General features: G+C 39.9%; 1 protein-coding gene across 1 annotated transcript in view; it reads right to left on the reverse strand.

The window, feature by feature from the left end:
• The window catches only part of DMD (dystrophin), a 1,179,964-nt gene extending 1,161,043 nt beyond the window's left edge, over positions 1–18,921 (reverse strand). The window contains exon 1 of the mRNA XM_032100878.1: positions 18,772–18,921. Coding sequence (XP_031956769.1) covers positions 18,772–18,856 — 85 coding nt within the window. The 5' untranslated portion in view covers positions 18,857–18,921. The remainder of the gene's footprint in view (positions 1–18,771) is intronic.
• Between the last annotated feature and the right edge of the window lie 1,238 nt (positions 18,922–20,159).

Here is a 20,159-nt window from a genome sequence, read left to right on the forward strand (position 1 = left end):
CTGAAGAACAAATACAGCAAAACAAAACTGACCACACCTGGAGCCCTACTAGTGCTGCTGAATTAGTTACAACTGCTTATTTAGCAACATCCAATTAGAATATTCACTATATTGTGAATAATCAGCTTAAATTAATTAAAATGAATCATACATTAGCTATTATTATATTTAAATTGCTCCAATAAACCCCAAACATTCAGCAGTATTATGAACATATTCAAAATTAAGCTTTCAGCTCTTCTGGATTAAAAAGCAGGAAAACACTAAGTTGTTTCCAGTACTAAAACAAATATCTGAATCACAGAAGTTAGAGAAAAATCCATTTTAAAAAGCTCTTTTCTGTTATCCCAATTTTATTTGGCATTAATTCCATTTGTATTTTGCAAAAGGCAACACTCCAGCCAGTCATTAGAGGGCAGAGAAGGCAGCAGGGAAAGGGATCATAAATAGGTGTGAAATCAAAATTAAGGACAGATAAAAAACAAATCACAAGACTAAGAAAGGTAATGTTTTATTAGTGTAATTTGGACAAAGGGCAGGGTTGGGAGGTGAGTAAATAAGGAGCTTACGACACCCATTGCAGTCTGGTTTGAGACAAATTTGGAGGAAACGTCCGAAAATGAATGTATCCTCTAATAGAAGGCAGATTTCAGCAGCCCCTCCCCCACCACGTTCAGAAAGAAATTCCTTGGAGGAAATGGAAAAAAAACTATTTCTTTAACAAGCAGGGTGCATGCAGGCACCAAAAAAAGAATGAAAAATGTTAAATAATAACATTATTTCTCACTCTGGAGAAGACCTGGGTAGATTCAGAGTTCTTTGTGGGTGTGGCTCTGCCCTCTCCAGGGCTGGGGTTCAGCGTGGGCCCCTCTGTGCCACAGCATGGGGCCTCCCAGTTATATTCTGGTGTTGCTGAACAGTTCCAGAAGGAGAGGAAAAAAACACAGTCCAAGGGAAGAAAAAAAAAAAAAAACACAACAAAACTTTCTTGCCTCAGGTAGCAGGTTAGCTAAAAAGCAAACAAGTTTAACTCTGTCTCTCTCCTGAGAAAAGAGAGCCAAAAGCTGGCTAAAAGACGAAAGGTGCCGTCCTCAGCTCTGCAGCTGTGGGAACGCAGGGGAGTGTGTGTCCTTGGGCACAAACCACTCTGAAGAATTTGCCTGGCTTCTCTCCCCCCTCTCCTGGACCCAGCTTAAAGACAGAGGAAGGCACAGGATGCGTGTTTGGGCATAGAGCAGGTGATGGAGGATACAGCACCATAAAGTCACCCCCACACAGCCTCATCTGTCACAGGGCTGCTGTTCTGCAAAACTGCCAGGGCTTGCTATTTGTTTCCTCATGACATTTTCCTTTATGTCAACAAGTAGGCCAGTTATACAGTTAGTGGATATAAAAGCATTAACTCCGGTAGAGAACTTTATTTCACCCTCCTTTCAGTCATTTTCTCAGTGGCTGAAATTAGACTCCAGAGGTGCAGTAATGAGCAATAGAGAGGGAGGGAGTACAAAACAGCTTTCACAGGAAGAATTCCATAGATAAGCCATTGCAAATTTCAGCTGGTTGTACACAGTATCACAGTTTACTGCTCCACATAAATTTTGCTCCTGATTATAACTGACTCAAAGGGAGTAACAGGCTAGAGTGATATAAAACACTTTCTGTAAGAAAGGCCAACTGCAACACACTTCATGGAATTTAGAGCAAAACACCAGCTTTTAAAAGGACAGATAGACTCCAGCTAGGATCATAGTCTAGAGGGAAAACCCAATTTCATAGACTTTATAGACCAGAAACGGCTTTTGCAAACTCATTCAAAGAAAAGTTGTACAGAAGCTTAGGACAAAGGCAGTCTTTGGAGCTTTCACAGTTTAACAATTCCCTCTAGGAATATTTTAAACTCTCCTCTTGCAATCCAGCACTGCCCATGCGAAAACCAGAAGCAGAGAGGCAGAACCCTGTAATTGTGGGCAGTAGAGTCTCATGGATGCATGAGACCACATGCTTCAAACCAGAAATACATCACCTAGCAATGAAATTCAGGTGAAAAGCAGCCATGGGCATACCGAGAGAAAGGGCTGTCACTCAGGGCAAGCAGCAGTGTGGCAACAAGCTACTACATATAAAAGTGCACTATAGGTAGCATCAAAGAAAAGGGGGAGCAAGCAGGGGTTTGTGAGGAGAATTTACAGCACAGATGGTAAATCAAAAGTCCCCATTAGTCTCTTGTGAGTCAGAGGTTCAGGGAAAGGAGCATTTGAGAAAGCAGGTTTACAAAAAGGCACAGAGGACGTGAACCTTGAAAAAGCAGCTGCTTACCAAAATTTATAGCCTAGAGAATTTCAATAAGTTGTAAATTACATTCCTCATGAGAGACTCAATTGTGCACATATGTATGCAAGATTGAGAGCCACAATGCAAATATACTCCTGTGTATGTACACTAACTTATATGTGCCCCAGTGAGTTTGAAGATTTAAAATACTCTTCTGCAAAGCTTATGAGGTCTACAATGCCATTAGTGCTCAGAAAGAACATGCAAGCTAGAAAATTACATATCTATTATTCAATCATTTTATAGAATAAATTTTCTCTTCCTTAGATAAGTACCTTCCAGTCCTCCTGCCATGTTATAAAATATATGCATCTGCTTTGAATAGATATTTAATGAAGGTATTCCTCGTAAAAGAATCTGTTTATGTTTACATTGCATTAAATATTTAAACAGCTTGTTATGGAAAAGCACTTAAAAAAAATCTTTCTAAAGATGAATAGATTTTTCCATATCTTTTCTTCTTAACCTCTTCCAGAAAGAGCTATTAAACTTGAAATGCTTGCACTGCTGTGCTGGAGTACATATCTTGTCAGGGAATGCAGATAGGTTGATAATGTAGCTGAAAACCACAAAACTGTAAAGCAGACCAAAGACTGGGAAATTCTCCTTTCCCTATACTAATAATCTTTATGTCTACACCACCTCCAGAAAACAGGCTACAGCTGGCCTTCAATCAAAACCTGAACTGCACTAACAGGCTTGCAGGTAGGAAAGAGCTCCATCTCATCACTGCAGAAGTCAGGCTACCTGGGATTAGCATACAACTAACTGGGGTTTAAGTTAAACTACAAAATGACATTCATCTGAAGTTCCAAATAAAATAAACGAAATTTGACCTGCTATATAAAAGAGCAATCCTGGGATTCTCACCAACATGGAGCCCGACTGCATTTCCAGTCAATCCTAATGGATGCAGAAGGAGAATTTCACCTGAATTATTTGGATCTGCCTTTAACAGCTTCCATGAGAAAAAGAGACAAGTACACAGCAAGCTTGAGATCATCACTTCCAACACTGCAGAATTAAAGGGGGCTTTTTGCTGGGCTAAAAAGGTAGTTTGACCAGGTTAACTACATCATTGTAGCACCAAACAGTAAAACTGACCAGTAACTGTTCAAGCAAGTCCCATGGTAAATTTGAAAATATTCACAAGCTCCAGTACATTCCCCAAGACATATTCTAAAGCTTTAAGTACATAAGCCATCTGACAGTCCAAGAGTCTTAGATCTTATGCTTTAAAGGAATGGGCTCCAAAACCTTCTCTCACAGCATGCTCATATTTTAGTATTTACTTCACAAATCTTGACAAGAGCATGTAACAGCAAACATGAGCCTTAAAAAGCCTTATCTTCTAATCATATTACTTCCACGATTCAATTAAGATAAATACAATGTTACTGAAGCAGCATTCATGAAGTATCAGCTCTTTATGATCTCAAAAAGGCTGGTTAGTCCCCAGTAGTTCAGCCACAAGTGACCTACATTGTTTATTTCTAAACTGAAGAAGCTCAGTAGCTCACTATTCTCCATAGCGTATTTTCACTCTGAAAAGCTTACATTTCCTTTTTGTGTATCCCTGGAAAATTGTCAACAGAGGTGTGTTAGTCTCTTCTGGTAAGAACTGTCTTAGGAAGCAAGGGAGATCCTATTTTCAATTCTGTGCAATTATTTACATGATTTTCACCTATATTAAACTTCTCTCACTACTAGACAGGAGTTTATTAAACTCAAACTAGTTGTATCAATTAATCACATTGTCTTTTCAAGTAGCTGGCCACATTCTGGAACAGGAATTATAGGACTGAAAATTTGTTTTATTCAAGATTTCTGCATTATACGTAGATATATTTAGAAAATAGACAATGCATTTAGCAACAGAAAGGAGACTTCATACTTCAGAATTATAGACACAAACACAGGAAGATGACAAAAATTCTAATCTACAACCTTTACCATGCAATCTTCTCCACAAAGCATTACTTGAATGCTAAACTGTTCCAAGGCTACACTGAGTTCATAACACCGACCACTAATTGGTTATATAACCATTTAAGTAGGATTAGTATCGTAATCTCCTGTCAAACCTGACAGCAGGAGATGTGGTTCTGCGAATAAAATATTCATTTACAAAGACTTCTTTAAACCAAGGTGGTTTATTTTCTTCAAGTTTTCATACAATTAAATTACAGCCTCATACTCCTCTTTTGAATACTGAGCCAGTTTAGCTGACATCCACTGCTGCAGTACCATCTGCACAACTCGGCCCTTCTTCTTCTGATGGGTCAGATTCAGGCTCCTTGAAGCTGGTGTATTCTGTGTATGTTACAGAGAAATACATGATGCTGAAATGCCCTATCTTGCAAATGTACTTTATGATTTTTCACTATGTTTTTCTAGCTTTTTTTTGGTCACTCAAGTGAAATCCACTTCCATTCTTGGAAAGCATGCACTTTTTTTGCTCCCGTGAACTATAGATTTCACTTTAATTTTTCATGTGGCATTGTTAAATTTATTAGTATGTTGCCTGGTGAAGAAGTCCAGGACATTTCTGTAGCACTGGACAGGACACAGGCTTCTTCAACCAAGATTGCTCCTTTCACCCCAATCCCCATTCCCCCAAAAGGGGCTGCCACTACTAACATTTGCTAGAGTATTAAAACTATGTCCCATTCAGAAGCTAACATGTCCCTTTACCTCTGAAACCATCATAAAAATTGTACAATAACCTAAAAAATTTGGTACCTCTGCTGCCAATCCCAATCATTGAAGACAACTCCCTGAGAGCAGAACTTTATGGACAGAAGGCAAAGAAACAGACACTTGTTGACACTTATTTTTCAGCTCCTAGTGTATAATGAAGGTGAGATTGTTTGTTCTTAAAAAAACCCCAGGGATTCAGTATAGCCAAATTTTAATTGGCAGGGCTTCAAAGAGGGGAAAAAAAAAGAGACCAAAAAACCTCACCAGGATGATGGCTTACTTTGCTGAAAGAACAGTCTATTTTCCATGATATTTTTTTCCATATTTCAGGACATCTTGTCTCCTCTACAATTTTCTATCCAGCTAGATAACATATTTTACTAGAAAATCCAACAGAACTCTTAATGCATCTCTGATGACAGGTACTGGTGAAGGAAAGAGCCACCAAAACACACACACACATTCCCAAAACAGTATTCCAAGTTTTGTATTTTCTGCATCATAGAGAGGGAACACAGAGCGCAGGACTCACCCAGTGTCCATTAGCAGACAAAAGCCAACCTGGGAAGCAAAGCACAGATACCCACATTACTCTGACTACTGGTACCATCACACTTTATCAGGGACATTCCCAGTACAGCAGCTCACAGCCAGAAGGATGCAAGAGTGCAATGCTGAGAAAAAGGGGCAGCACCCCAACATAAATTTCTGCAAAAAAAGCTTTGAATCTTTTATCCTATGCCTTGGTCTCCACTGCATCATAGTGCACATCAGGGTTATATGGCTGTATGTAAGATTTTCCCTTGTCTCCATTGCTGTACCAACTGGAATACCGAATCCAGATGGTGGGATGAATATTTAAGCAAACACACCTCTAAGGTACATTCCTGGTCTACAGCTTTCAACCCTGCATGTCTTTTTACACACATGCACACACGGTTTTTTGCAAATAAAGTATCATCAAACTCAGGAAGCAGTTATAATGCAGTTCTCCTACTCCAAGTGGATATACAACTTTTAACATAAATCAGTTCTTCCATGGTTAAAAAAGCAGTTATGATTGTATGGCAAAATTGGAACAAGCTTCATCATTAACAGAGACATAACATTTTTCACATTCTGAACAGTAAACACAGTATTGACATGGAACAACTTGCATCTTGCTTAAGCACTCCCTCCCACAACTCCACTGTTACTTGGTTTGTTAAGTTTGGACAAAGGAGAAAAAAGACAAGCTGAACTGGTACTCTTGACATTGTGTTACAACTGCAAATTTTGTTTTGAACCACAATTTCATTACAGCTGTATCATATTTCTGACAAAAGCATTTATCAAGATAATTCAACAAAATTATGAAGCAATATCTCAGAATTACATCTGTTAAGCAAAGATGCAAGGTCCAGTTGTTCTATCAGGGAATGATGTTCTATAAATCAAAATGTATTAATGTACCTTGGAAGACAGTAAGTCTGTCTGACTAACAGAATGTAAAGTCTATTCTGTACTGGTTTATGTTGTTGTGGCTTGAGAGGATTTTTTAAAATGATTTAAACATGTCTCTTAATTAGAATTCATATTTTTGTGTTTTGAAGAGTAAAGCGGTCATATACTAATAATTAAGATACATTCTTATGAATGCATACTAAATAATGCAAGGCACTAATCTTATCCTAAAAGAAAATTAAGCTCTCTTAAGACCCTACTTCAATTATTGCTTTGAAACGTATACCTGAATATATCAGCATTGCACTAAACCACAAATCACTGGGATTGTATTCTTTCAGGAAAAAAAAAAAAAAAATCTTAGATATGCTGATCAGTGAAGTCAGTAAAAATATATTCAGTTCACAGAAAACTGAAGTTTGGAACCCTACTCCAAGCATCCCAGGCAACACCATGTGTAGGATATATTATGTGATATGAAACAACTCAAAGTTAACTTGAGCATTACTTGAGCAGTGGTGTTATATTTTAGAAGTGAGTGATCCTATGGCATTGCCAGAAAACTTTCCTGAACTGAGATAGAAAATCAGCATTCAAGTAAGGCAAATACAGATATCAAATGCAAAACTCCTCACTATATAAAATTCAGCTGGTTCATTATAAAACATCAGACATGTTTTATATGTAAAAGGATACATATCACACACCTGCATTTTCTACTGATTTTAATAATTGACCCAGAAGTCTCTTGGTTTGTGCTTGAATAGAATATCTATGAACAAATATATGCATTGAAGAATATGGCTGAATTTAGCATTCTTAAGCTCTTATGAACAGCAATAAGTGGATAAACTTCCTACCAGGACAGGGAAAAAAACAGATCAAATCCCAGGCATAATTACATCAAGAAAACTCAGCTGCCATTCCCTTTTAGTGTATTCAGGCTTATGTACTTTGCTCATCACTTCATTAAATAAGCTGTATATGCACTGAAGGTAAACCAGTGCAATTCCTGGTTCACAACAACCCTCCAAAGGGATCTCCTCATTCCAGTCACACTCATCTGTATGAGAAGCCTGCAAAATCAGTTTCTACACAGGTAAACGCTTATTAGAAAAAAAAAAAAAAAAAAAAAAAAGGAAAGACAGGTTTAGCTCCAGTGCCGAGGTTTTTTTGGCTCTTTAAGTTCTGAAAACAAGAAATACATCAAGTTGCTCCTTACTTTGACAAGCATTTTGTAAACTGCTGCAAGCAGCATTCTAATTTAATTACAAGAAAATACTTAATAAGGAATCAGAAGTGAAATTAAACTTTTCATTTCTTTCCCAGCTAGAATATATGTATCATAGATAAATGAGAGACAGAAGAGAACTACCTATTCCTCCCCACACAGCCACTGTCAATTAATTTACATTTTAAGATACTATGCCTTCTTCTTCACAAATTTTCTACCTGTCTAGGTGGGAGTACATGGAATACACCCATTCTAGTAGCATTAGAGTTACATCTTTAGAACTCTTTTTAAATTAGTACAGCACTCCAACAGTAGCACCATCACAGGTTCATGGTGTTATTTACAGGGAATACATTTGTCTATTTTGAGTCTTCATATCTCCTTTGTTAACACTGCTCTGGCAAGGAACCACAGCCAGAACATTTGTAACAAGCCAGCCTCTCCCTTTTCCACAAAGATCCCACTTACCAGAAAACCCCACCACCCACTACTCTTAGTCACTTGATGACTACCACATCCCATACTCTCTTTTATGATACAGTATTGTTCACATGGTACTCCACTTCCAGAAGTGCCAACAGCTATCACCAGGCTATTTTGGGATCACTGTCTAGCAATGAGGACTAACATGTCAGGTTAGCCCAGCCTACAGTTCAGGCTGCTGATGGCTGCACATGTCTCAGTCCCTGATAAAGAGACAATCTGCACTTAAGTTGTAACTTCACTTACAGGCATTAGCAACTTCAGCAAGCTGCATCAAGTTCTCCATGATCCTCCATTGCTATCTGTGAAAGAGGTACTCATGAAAGACAAAGCACAAGTTTTAAATGTTTAAACCTCGGCAGTCTGATTGATATTGCCTTATCTCTTTAGGATACTAGATTGTGTAACATTTTGGAACAAGAAGAATTAAACTCATCTTTCATAACAAAGTTAGGATTTCACAGTGTTTATTCAGATTGATACTTCAAAAACTTCCCCTTTTATTATATATGCAACAAATAATTTGCAAAACAATCTCAGGAAACAAATAGTTTAAAAATTGCAAGTAATATTCAAACTGCAGCAGCTACAAGAGATGAGAAGTGTTGCTAATATTAATTAACCAGAAATAATCGTTTTAAAGAGCTGAGCCACAAAAGCACAGTACTTAAAGGTAAGCTCTGGATCCTTTAAAACTACTCTAGATTTGCAGAAGATTTAAACTCCTCCTGGTGAGTGCTTATGTTTTGAATATGAATTAGTTGTCTGACTGCAGTAGTCATGTGTCTATGCACCATACCTTCTCTTCATTGCCACGACAGAAGACTGAAATCCTGACATACCACATCACTAAGAACTTTCTAGCAGTATATTTTGCGTAAGTCTAAATGAGTCATTCAGGGGATTTTTTTTTTTTTTAAGAGACAATTTCTAAGGACGGGAAAAAAACCTACTGTAGCTGATTTTTTCCCTAAAGTATCCTGAGGGAGTTTATATTAAGAGTTTAAAGAATGAAACTGACTTTGGTATTCCATTCCCAGTTGCTAATTTATTATGTGGAGGAAGTCACATGAGCCTTGAAAGAAATCTTGATGAAAAGGGATCTGTCTCAGCTGCATGGAGTTTAATTGACTTAGTCTTGCAGGAAGAATGCATTAGTATTATATATGCCTCTGTTTAACTATCAGCCAAATGGCAATCATCATGATGAATTAATTTTCTACTCTGCCATGCAAATCACTCCATTTGTGGACTCCTCTGTTTAGCAGGACACCTGGTAGAAATCCATAGACCACAGTTCTAGACAAGGTCATTGGAATAACTCAGCAGAAGGGGAGATGACTGCCTAAGGACCATCACCCTTCTGGCTACATTCAAACATGGTTTGGTTTTTTTTCCCCCCAGAGGGACAGGGCAAATTTAGCAATTTTTACTGTAGGACATTATATCTGATTAGTACTCCGTATTTCTTTTATTTATCTCTAATGAATCAATCCTCCCTTGACTGCTTTTGGAGTCTGGACCTGAAGAACTTACCTCAACAGAAGCAACCTCAGGTTACGCCCAGGCTGCATAGCTCTGACCAAGCCAGCATGCAGAGGTAAGGTAGCAAGTTTTGGTGCACTGTCACCAGGCCTCAATCTGTAGCTCTTTCCTGCACTACTGATGATTTTACAGCTATGAAAAAAACCAACTCAGAACCCAGCAATCATCCCAGAGGACAGGGCATCTTACAACACTACTGTCATTATTGCTGTTGCCAGCATCACAAAGAGGAAGGAAAAAATATGACTGAATTAACATAAATTTAGTGAGTCCAGTATGGATTAGGAAGCAGACCAGAAAGTTTCTTCTACACAGTAGAAGTTTCCTTTGCTCATCTGTTGGGTGCAGGAACCCATGGCGAAAGAACACCAAACAAGCAGCAAGTTCTCTGCAGTTTCACACATTTTCCACAGCACACTGACATTTCCATCAAATTAGAGATCAGTGACACTTTTCCAGAGTTTCAAGATAATGAAATTATAATTGTTTAAATCCACAACAACCAGAAATCGTTCTGAGGAGGCAGCTAGCATTCAGCTGAAAAATATTTTGCAAGTGCACATTGCCAATCCTTAGTTATTTCCCTCTAGTGTTCAGCAAAACATTACACTTGAGATTAAAGGGGAGAGATCACACAAAGCCTAATTGAATTAGCTTAATTATTGTGAGGGGGGAAAAAACCACAGAAACAAAAGTGCTGTAGAGAAGATTTTGTTTTCCCAGCTGCCAGTTTTTTTCAGGAACACATACGATTACTGTGATGCTAGAAAGCCTAAAGAGAGGATGCCCCTACAATTGGAAGGCACACTTGGGACTAAAGAAATAGGTTTAGGTCACAGGTGTAAAAGACTTATACTTCACACTTTAAAGGCCTTCTGCAAGGCTGAAGCCTGCTCCTGAAGATGGTTCATGGCAGATGTGGACCATCAAGAACAGAAATACTATTGAATATAAATTTATTACACAATATTTATTATGCTAGTCTACTTCCACTGACAAAGGGGAAATGTCACATAAATCTATTTGTATACAGTCTGATAAATTTCAAACACCAAAATAGCAAGTTTTCCTTGACAGTAGAGAAAATGAGAACAGCTGACTCCATCATCAAGCAAAAAGTTAACACCATAAAGTCATGAAATCATAGTTAAATAATGGTTTTGCTTCAGTGATTACTTGTTAATACATCATCTGAAGATACAAGTCAGATAACATTCCCTAAAATAAAACAATACCAGACAATCTCTGCAGGAAGCTTATTTGGGACCATTGTGACTTAGTGAAAACTTCTGGACGAACTTTCTTTACAGGTCCTCCTCCCCTACATGATTATCTTAAACTTGGATAGAACACTGTGTTTGGGCAGAGACTGGTATATATTGCACTTTTTTATTTTTCTCCTTGTACAACAAGGTGGAAATGAAAATTGCTAAGCAAGGCAAACACCCTAAATAATTTGATAAGTGTACTTCCTCTTTGATAAGGACCTCATACACTGGCTGACCAAAAGGTAAAAGCAGCTTTTGCAAGCTCCAAACAACATATAAACTTGCTTTAGTTCATGTATATATCTCTTTACAATTTGACCATTATTCTAAACAATAAATTAGTTAAACAGTGTATCATCTCTCTAATAAACAGGTTTATATTTCAAAATTATGATCCAATCTATGGCTTCAATAACCAAGCCAAAGTGCACTTTAAGAGCAGTCCAGCAACCACTTCCAAGACTCTTTGTAGATAATACTATTTATGGCATCTGATTGCATCCTGCAGCATAATTCAATCACATTGTCTTCTTGATACCAATCACACAGGATAAGGACAGCAAAAAACTAACCTTGACATTCAGTATAATATTTACCAGGTTACACAAAACAGCACATTGCTCATAGAGTTTCAGATATAAGAGGTGGGACTCTATTCAAAGTAACTGCAGAGATTCAGCAGTGGATGGGGCACCACAGAGACACTGGTACCATGATAGGAGATATTTTAGCCTTTTCCAGGAAGACATTTGTACTTCAAAATTACCTAATGCCAGGGTGGGTTTTTCCCCTCACTGCTGAAAACCACAAACAAATCACCACTTCATTCAAGTCAGTGAATTCTTCTTAACTTGAAAAGAGAGAAAGAAAAAGTGTTGAATTAAATTCTGCCAATTTGAGATTCCTATTGCAGGAGATCCCTTTGATAAAAATAAACCCATTACCTTTCATGTCCAATGGGTATACAGCTAATGACGAGATGTGAGCACTTAGCCACAGGACGGAATCAGCTGCCGTACACAACCAAAATATTCACACTCAACCAGCTAAAATGGTAATTGTTTACAGATGCCGCAGTTCTAAAGCTAGTTTAAGACACACATAGTATTCCTTTAGATCTACATTTGAAATATCAGAAGTTCTTAGCATACAAAAATACTGTTGCCAAGGCAACAGTATACAGAAGGCAGGCAATTAAAAAAAGATATTTAAAGAGCTAGCTATTAAATTTAGTAACTTAAATATACTACTGCTTGGATGACCTTTTACCATTGAAATGAAAAAGAAATGCTTACTTTTGATCAAAGACTACTACTTAACAGGATTTAAGTTTCGAGACATTTTGGTAACACCTTTAGGAATGATTTTCATCCCCTCCAGTTCTGCTCAGACTGAAATGACTAAGTAACAGAAGCTGCAAGTGATCAGCACTTCTGAACATACCAGATCCCATGCTTTTTAAATCCTTAAAAAGGTGGGGGAAAAAATCCACCTAACTCCCCAAAAGTCAATTTTTTTGTCCTACGGAGTAAGGCATCTGCTACACCACAATGAACAGATCATACAGTGGATGGTTAGGTCCTCATTCTGATAAAAAGAAATGCTGCCTGTCAAGCATAATAGAAATAATGGAAATACCTCAAAATAAAAGAGAGCCAAAACAAGATGAAAACTTAATTTCAGCAAGAGGACATATGTAATCTAATTTTCTCTGGAAAAAATGCAAAAGATTAATTTGAGTACAACAGTTTAAAGCACACAATGAAGCCCTGAACTCAAGAAAAATTTTATTTCAGTGATTAAATTATTTTACCCATCTAAACCACATATTTAAAAATCACCTTCTACATAGACAACTTTGCATGCTGTAATTGTAAACATGACAAAAAATTTCTAGTTCATTCTACTTATTAGGTCCAGCTAATCTATGTCCTGAAGTAGGATGAAGTACAGGAGGCTATTACTACCACATCACTAGCAGCTTTTGTCCTACAGTTGCTTTGCAAACTACAAGTGTCCCACAAAACCATGGATGAACTGGAAAGGCCAGGAATTAGTCTGAACAGTTTATATCCACGTTTTAATTCTGTTTCATCAGCAGAGCCTTTTTTTTTTTCCCCCTTTAAGCAATATGAAAGTATATCCTTCCAAACCCAAATTCTGTATGTAAAAATATTTATGTATAAATAAGGTATAATTTATTTGTATAATGTACTTATATGTATAAATGTATTTTGACACATGCATTAGCCTTATAACCATGACCCTGTACTTTCCCCTTATCCAGTAGCTTCACTCAGCTTAAAGCCTTTTTGGACAAGATCCACAATTCCTCCCACATGCTGCACTTGCAGGAATAGAGACACCACGTACAAGTCTCCCCTCACTGCGAGCTCCAGTTGTGATTCATCAGAGCCAAGTCTCCACTCCAGCAGCCGTGAAGGCATTCCTTTTATTTCTGAAGGGGATCCAACGCTTCGCAGCTGGGGTAGCAATGCCACACCAGCGTGCCCCTAGAGCTGGGATACATTCAGCAGAGCTGTCACTTACCTGCTCGCCCAGCAGTGCTCCGGGAATGCCGTGTCACCCCAGCCAGCAGCACGTGCCCTTGGGCACAGGGAACGCTCTGTGCCAGCCCCCGGGCATGTGAGCATCCCCTGGCATGTGAGCACCGCAGTGCTCAGCACAGCCCTGCTGGCAGATGAGGTTCCTCTCATCAGCAATCACCTCAGATTCACGGTACACACTTTGTTATGCAGATACAGTTGTCAATACGTTTGTTTTCTCAGACACAGTGTCAACATCCCCTTGGCCATCATAGTGTGGAGGGCGACTTCGGCCAAACAGGCAGAGCATGTCCTGTGCTCTTCCCTGTGCACTGAGGAGCCCAGGGAACTCTCTCAGGTCTCTAGATGCTTGAGAAAGAAGGGAAGAACCACCCACTCAAATCATCCAGTTTGGAATACGCGCTAACAGTTCTGGTCACTTGCAGTTTATGCATCAATGACGCTCGGGAAGGAAAGAGGGAGCAAAGAAGAGAAAAAAAAAAAAAGGAGAACCATCGCTATAAGTCAATTTAACTGCTTTTTTCACTGCTACACATTGTAGCTTTACCTTTTAATGGCATTAAAGTACAAAAAGCAAGCATATATTCTGGAAACTCAGTTAACACTGCTTAGTGCCAATTCCTAACAATTGCTTTGTTATGCTGTATATAAAGAACAAAATAGTAGTCTTCCAGTCAGAACTTCAAGACATGCAACTTAACAGAAGGCAGTGTGGGTAGGATCAAGCTCTTACTCTCAAACCCTAAGCCACGCCAAATCATTTTTCTAAGCAAAGTCATCAAGTTAAAACAGCAGCTTACTCCAGATCTGCATAATTTTGTGCTATAAGTTAAGAACAAATGAGGTCTTAAGCACTTCTCTGAAGGCTGCATATGAACTGAAGAAATTAGAGGGCTTTGTGCTGCTAATCATGACTACAGTTACTAAGTTCTGAAACAGTAATAAAATCTAAATCTTCATTAAATTTATGAGAAAGTACTTATGGCATGCAGATTTCTTTTTATTGCATAAAACCACTCACTTTCTGCTTTGAGTTGCGCTTACTTTTTTTTTTTCAATGTGTTCTTTCAACAAAGCAAGCATGCAAATGCATTTGAGACTTGATGGTGCTATTTAACTGTACAGACAGGAAAGACATTCTGAGAAACAGAAACCACATGTTCTTCAACGAAATTAAATAACAAAGATAGGTTTTATTAAGCTCTGCAACATCCACTTCCCAAAGCATGGTCTCCATGTGTCCAACAAGCATGACATCAAGTACAATACATTAGAGATCCACACTTACTAGACTGGCATGCTTATTAATGGTTTGGAAAGTGACTGTAGCTTGTAACATTCACATCTGCAGTTGTTTTACACTGTGTCTTTGCTAATACTATTGCAACAGCTCTCTGGAGCAATCTTAGCTCAAGACCTGGATGATTCTGGTTTAACACCAGTATTTTAAGAATTACCAGTGCCCCTGCACAGGGGAAAAGGAGAAAGCTCAGTCTCAGTCTCGTACCAGAAAGAAAGAGGGTGGTCCTTCAGGTCTGAGGAAGGCCCAGTTTGGATAGCAAGCATTAAACTGAAGAGCCAGGCAGATACAAATGAATACCATTGTAGCCAGAAGAGACCATAAGATAAATGACTGGACTGATGTTTTACAACAGGCTCTTACATACTGAATCCAGTAACTTGCATTTGAATGAAGCTAACCTTACAAAAAAAGTACTAAATGCTGGACCAAACACCTCTAGATATGGAGAATCTATCCCCAGAGGTTAACTGTCTTCTCTGTGCAAGGTATCACATGTTTTAAATAAATTTGTTAGCTTTGACTTCTCCTTCCTTATTGCTCCCTCCCCTAGTAGGCATTCAGCATTCAGGATTTTCTGGCCATGAAAGTCAAAGTAATAAAGTTACTTCTGCAGCACCTCATAAAAGGCTTAAAACAAATTATTGGCTAAGGTCCATAGACATTCACCTTGAATTTCAGGTTTTGTGGATATTTTCCAACATATTTCTCATACTAGAATCAGCCATGCCATATACAAGAGTCAAAAATAAACTTTCCTACACCCATTTCCCTATGTCATCACATGACGAGGACATGATGAACAGAGCCCCTGCAGTGGCCACTAAATTCTTCCCTCTCTCTGGCAGCACAGCTCACATTCCTCACTCCTAAGCTCTGCATAAGTGTGAATCTTCTTCAATGCTCAGGCAACTCAAGCCATTCTGTATGAGTGAAAAATGATGAATTAGTGTCTTGAAATTATCCCCAGAGAGATGCAACAAGGAAAACCCAATTTTGTTACAATTCCCTGATGGTAACTTCTGCAATACAAATGTTTTGTGTGTTTTAAACAATTTAGTAGGTATTTTACTGCCAGTGCTATTTTTTGTCTGTTGCAATATACTGCAAGAAATCACTTGATCAATAAAATTTGTACAGAAAAATATTTGACAGAGCCTTCTTTCCTGTAAATTGTGCTAACAAACTTTAAAATTTTGGCCTTACACAAAGTGAATCCTCATAACTTTCTTCAATTATTTTACTTAGAACTGGCAGCAGGATGCCCAAATTAATGCTATCTGCATCAGCCCTTCATCTCAATCAAATATTGGTGCTCTGAGCTTTTGAATATGACCTTAAATCTTCAAGCATGGAATATTTTTATACGGCAAATACAGCAACATATTCTACCCTATCTTTTCTCTGGTTGCATGGGAAGACAAGACCTACACCTGCCAAAGGTCAAACTTCCTATCCAGGAGCTGTCAAAAAGCAGCAGACCCCTGAAGCATGAAATTAATATAAACAAAGTGAAAAACAAGTGGAATACAATCTTTTAAAGCTCCTCCAGTACCTGATGCCCTAAATCTCCACAAGCTTGCTACACTATCTTCATTTTCAGTCACCAAGATCTTCCTTACTGGATCCCAAAATCTTTTCTGCAGTTCTAGAAAGTGCCTCCTAAGAACAATTCAGTCTCCTCACCATCACTACAGAGTTAAGGTGTGTTTATGATTATGCTGTACCAGCATTTCACTCTTGAGAAGCTCTAAGACTTTCAACCCAATTTTTTTCAAGAATGCATGTCCAAATGGAGAGTCCTAACTACAGAAATGCCTTACCTAGGTCATAGGTTACAGAAAAACCCCAAGCCCAAAAGAACCCACCAGGAGGCTTGTAAACACCATCTCACCAAGTTGTTCTCAGTTTGCTTGCACCAACAGTTGTGTTAATTTCTTGTTCATTACTGCTCCCCAAATCCATAGTCAGATTTTAATCAATGCATTTCAAAGTTGGATAATAACAACAAAAGATAAGTAGAGTAAGAGATAACTGCGGGGTGTACCACCAAAAAAAAAGTATACCTGTGATGAATATTACCATGGAAATTGAATTTCCTTATCTCTCCAGGCTTATAAACATCTGGGGCAATTCTATGATTCTTAAACTGATTATTTCTTATTCATCATAGACAATACACCAGGGAATTGTGCCCAATTAAGAAGCAAAAATGTTTGTTCTATGTCTACTGCTAACATCTAAATCCTAATACTACTTTATAGCAGGAAACTTGAAAAACATTTTAGAGCCATTTGAGATCTTACACTTACCATGATACAAATAACATATTGTCACTGAAGTCAATCTGGAAACAGACCTTCCAAGTGAAGCAGGGAGTATAAAGGATAATTAGGAAATGCATAGGTAACATTTCCTGTCTAGATTTTCAGAGAGCGTCTGTTCTCAATTATGAATTTTTAAAGTGGGAAATCAAACTGAACATTGAGAGTAATTACTAGCTATAGGAAAAAAAAAATGTGGGAAGAAAGCACTCAGTTCAGAGTTGTAAGCATCTAGCAGTAAAGTTACTGCCTTCAACTTCACTTATGGAAATTACATGGACCTGAAGATATTTTCTTACAATCTTCAAGTTCTCTCATCTCCAATCAGCAACTGTGCAAATACTTCATTATACACAACAGGACAAGCCTTTAAGTGAAAGGGGCTTTTCTCTGTGTTGCACTCAGTCTGCGTTTTACATCCCCTAAACTGTAAGTGAGCTAAGTATGGAACAGGGAACATGTGCTGCTATAAGAGGTAACACAACCAGCCAAACCAGGAATGACATAGACACTTTTTTCTTTCACATTCTCATAGCGCAGAAACCCAGTTAAAAGACATGACACAGAAGCCAAAAGGTCTTTGGGGAAAAAAAAAAAAAATTAAACAAACAGCCACCTAACTCTTCACCAGTTCCTACTCCTACATGGGTAATACCCATCCTTTTAAACACCAAATTGAAGAAGAAGCAATTATTATGAGATGAAGGAATAGGCTGGTAGCATTTGAGAGAACTTCAGGAACAGCATCACTGAGACTTCAGCGGGAAAGCACCAAATACTGCTGCAAGAGTGTCTTTACCAGAGTAAAAGCAACATTCACACAATTTATCACAGAAAACTTAAGTTCTACTTACTACCACCCAAACACTTAAAGATTAAGATTTCCATACCAGCCCTAATTATTCCATAATGCATGACAAGTGTTTTGTTGCTGTTTTTCACAAGTATAAGAGAGATCATTTTTTAAAAGTCATTTAACTGTCTAAGGACATCACTATTTTAAGGCTTGTTTAGTGGGCAAGCACATAGAACCTCGAGAAGAGTTAATTTAAATTGCAGCTCCACATGCACTCGCACTGCAAATGAGTAAATGCTGAATGGTCTATAAATATTTTTACTACCACGGATTTGGTTTCTTTCCAGGACTAAAAAAAAAAAAAAAGGAGGGCTCAGGCACCTGAAACTTTATCCTCTGGGGGAGCCTTACAGCTGTTCCCATTTACAGCTTTAACGACCTGCCCGTCAACACAAGCGGCACAAGCACAGCCCAAGGTAGGGGACACCCCGGGGGGACCCGCACGGCAACAGGCGACACTCATTTGTTGGGACACGGACACGAGCGTCGCGCCCGTCACGCCGAGATGCGCGATTCGCCCAGCGAGCCGGTGGGAGAATCCCTTCTATGCCGCAGAACGAACGGAAAAGTTGGGCTACTAAAAAAAAAAAAAAAAAAATTCGCAAAGCACTGCTAAATAAAACTCCCGAGCGCTGGATCGCGCTGCCCGCGCTGGGGCTGCGCTCGGCTGCGGAGGGACCCCCGCCCGCCCGGGCGGAGGGAGCGCGGAGCGGTGCCTACCCGAGCGGCTGCGGATGACATCGCGGAACTCATCGGCGGCCGCTTCGCCCCCGGCAGCGGGGCCGAGGCGTCCCGGCTCAGCCATGCCCGAGGAGCTGCGGAAGGAGGCGGGGGAGCGCGGGCGGAGGGACCCGGGCCGGGCCGGGCCAGGTGTGGAGTGACGCCGCCCGCCCTGAAATAGCGCCGGGGCGGCGGCTCCGGCCCCCGCCCCCGCGGCCGACGCAGAGGCGCAATTAGCGGGCGATGGCCCTCCCGGGACAGGAGCGGCCCCCGCGCACCGCCTGCGGCAGCGGGGGGGCGGACGGGACGGAGCCACCCTGTCCCTGGCAGCGGCGGGGTGCCAACTTTTCCGGGGGGTATCCACTCAGCCGCACGTCGCTGCGGCTCCGAGCAGCCCTCGCTGCCTCGGCAGAGGGGTCAGGGCAGCCCGTGTGCCCGGGCTGTGCCGCCGGAGCTGCCCGTGCTCCGCAGCCCTGCTGAGCCCGGAGAGCGCCCGTGCCTGCCCCGCGGGGTGCCAGCCCTGTCGCAGGGATCAAAGGACAAACGCGCTAGAGTTTGTCTTCTGCCTCCTCCTTTGTAGTTCATCCTCGGAGGAGCGAAGGTCCTGAATACCTCGTCCAGTGGCACTGCTCCAAAGCCACCCGAGGGGCAGCGTATTGGCACCTGCAGGCTGTCAAATCCCTCATCCCTTTTCAGGAAAACAGGACACAGGAAAACATTTCCTCTTGTGTTTAATACAGGAAAGGCGCATCTTTGTCCCGTCTCACTGCAGTCAAGGGACAAAACGCTTCCTGCTGGCATTGCTTGCTTGCAACCTTCCATTAAGTGTCAATTTGGATGGCTGCCTCCAGCCCACCATTATTCCCTTCCCCTCAATTTTCTCTCCGCACCAACTTTCAGGACCTGCCTTTTATGCTGTTTCCCTCGTCTCTCCAGGCCCCCAAGCAGATTGCATCACCTCATGGGGAAAGTAACCAGGCACAGGAAATAAATGTTCTTGGATGTGTTTAAACACCCGCTCTCCTTACAAGAGAAACCCAAGCTCTTAAAAACTGCGCCTTAAAATACAGACAAGCAGATAATGACCTGTTTTTGCCAGTTTATAGGACAACAATGTAGTGTACTTAATACAAATGTAGCCTAGCTGCTTCTCAGCTTTAACACCAATTCATAGATAATTCATAAACAGATACAGAGGGACAGGAAATTAAGGATAAGCTGTAGAAAGGTTGTATGCCTTCACTTGTACTTGCATAGATAAAGGACTTGCATCTCTTCATGTATTCCAGAGTATATCGCAAGAAATGTACTCTTTTGAAGATAACAGAGTTAAACGGAATAAAACTAGGTAAGAAAACCAGGTCAGAGACAATGAACAATTAGAGGAA

Source organism: Corvus moneduloides, chromosome 2 (assembly GCF_009650955.1).
Source record: "Corvus moneduloides isolate bCorMon1 chromosome 2, bCorMon1.pri, whole genome shotgun sequence".
Taxonomy (NCBI): Eukaryota; Metazoa; Chordata; class Aves; order Passeriformes; family Corvidae; genus Corvus; species Corvus moneduloides.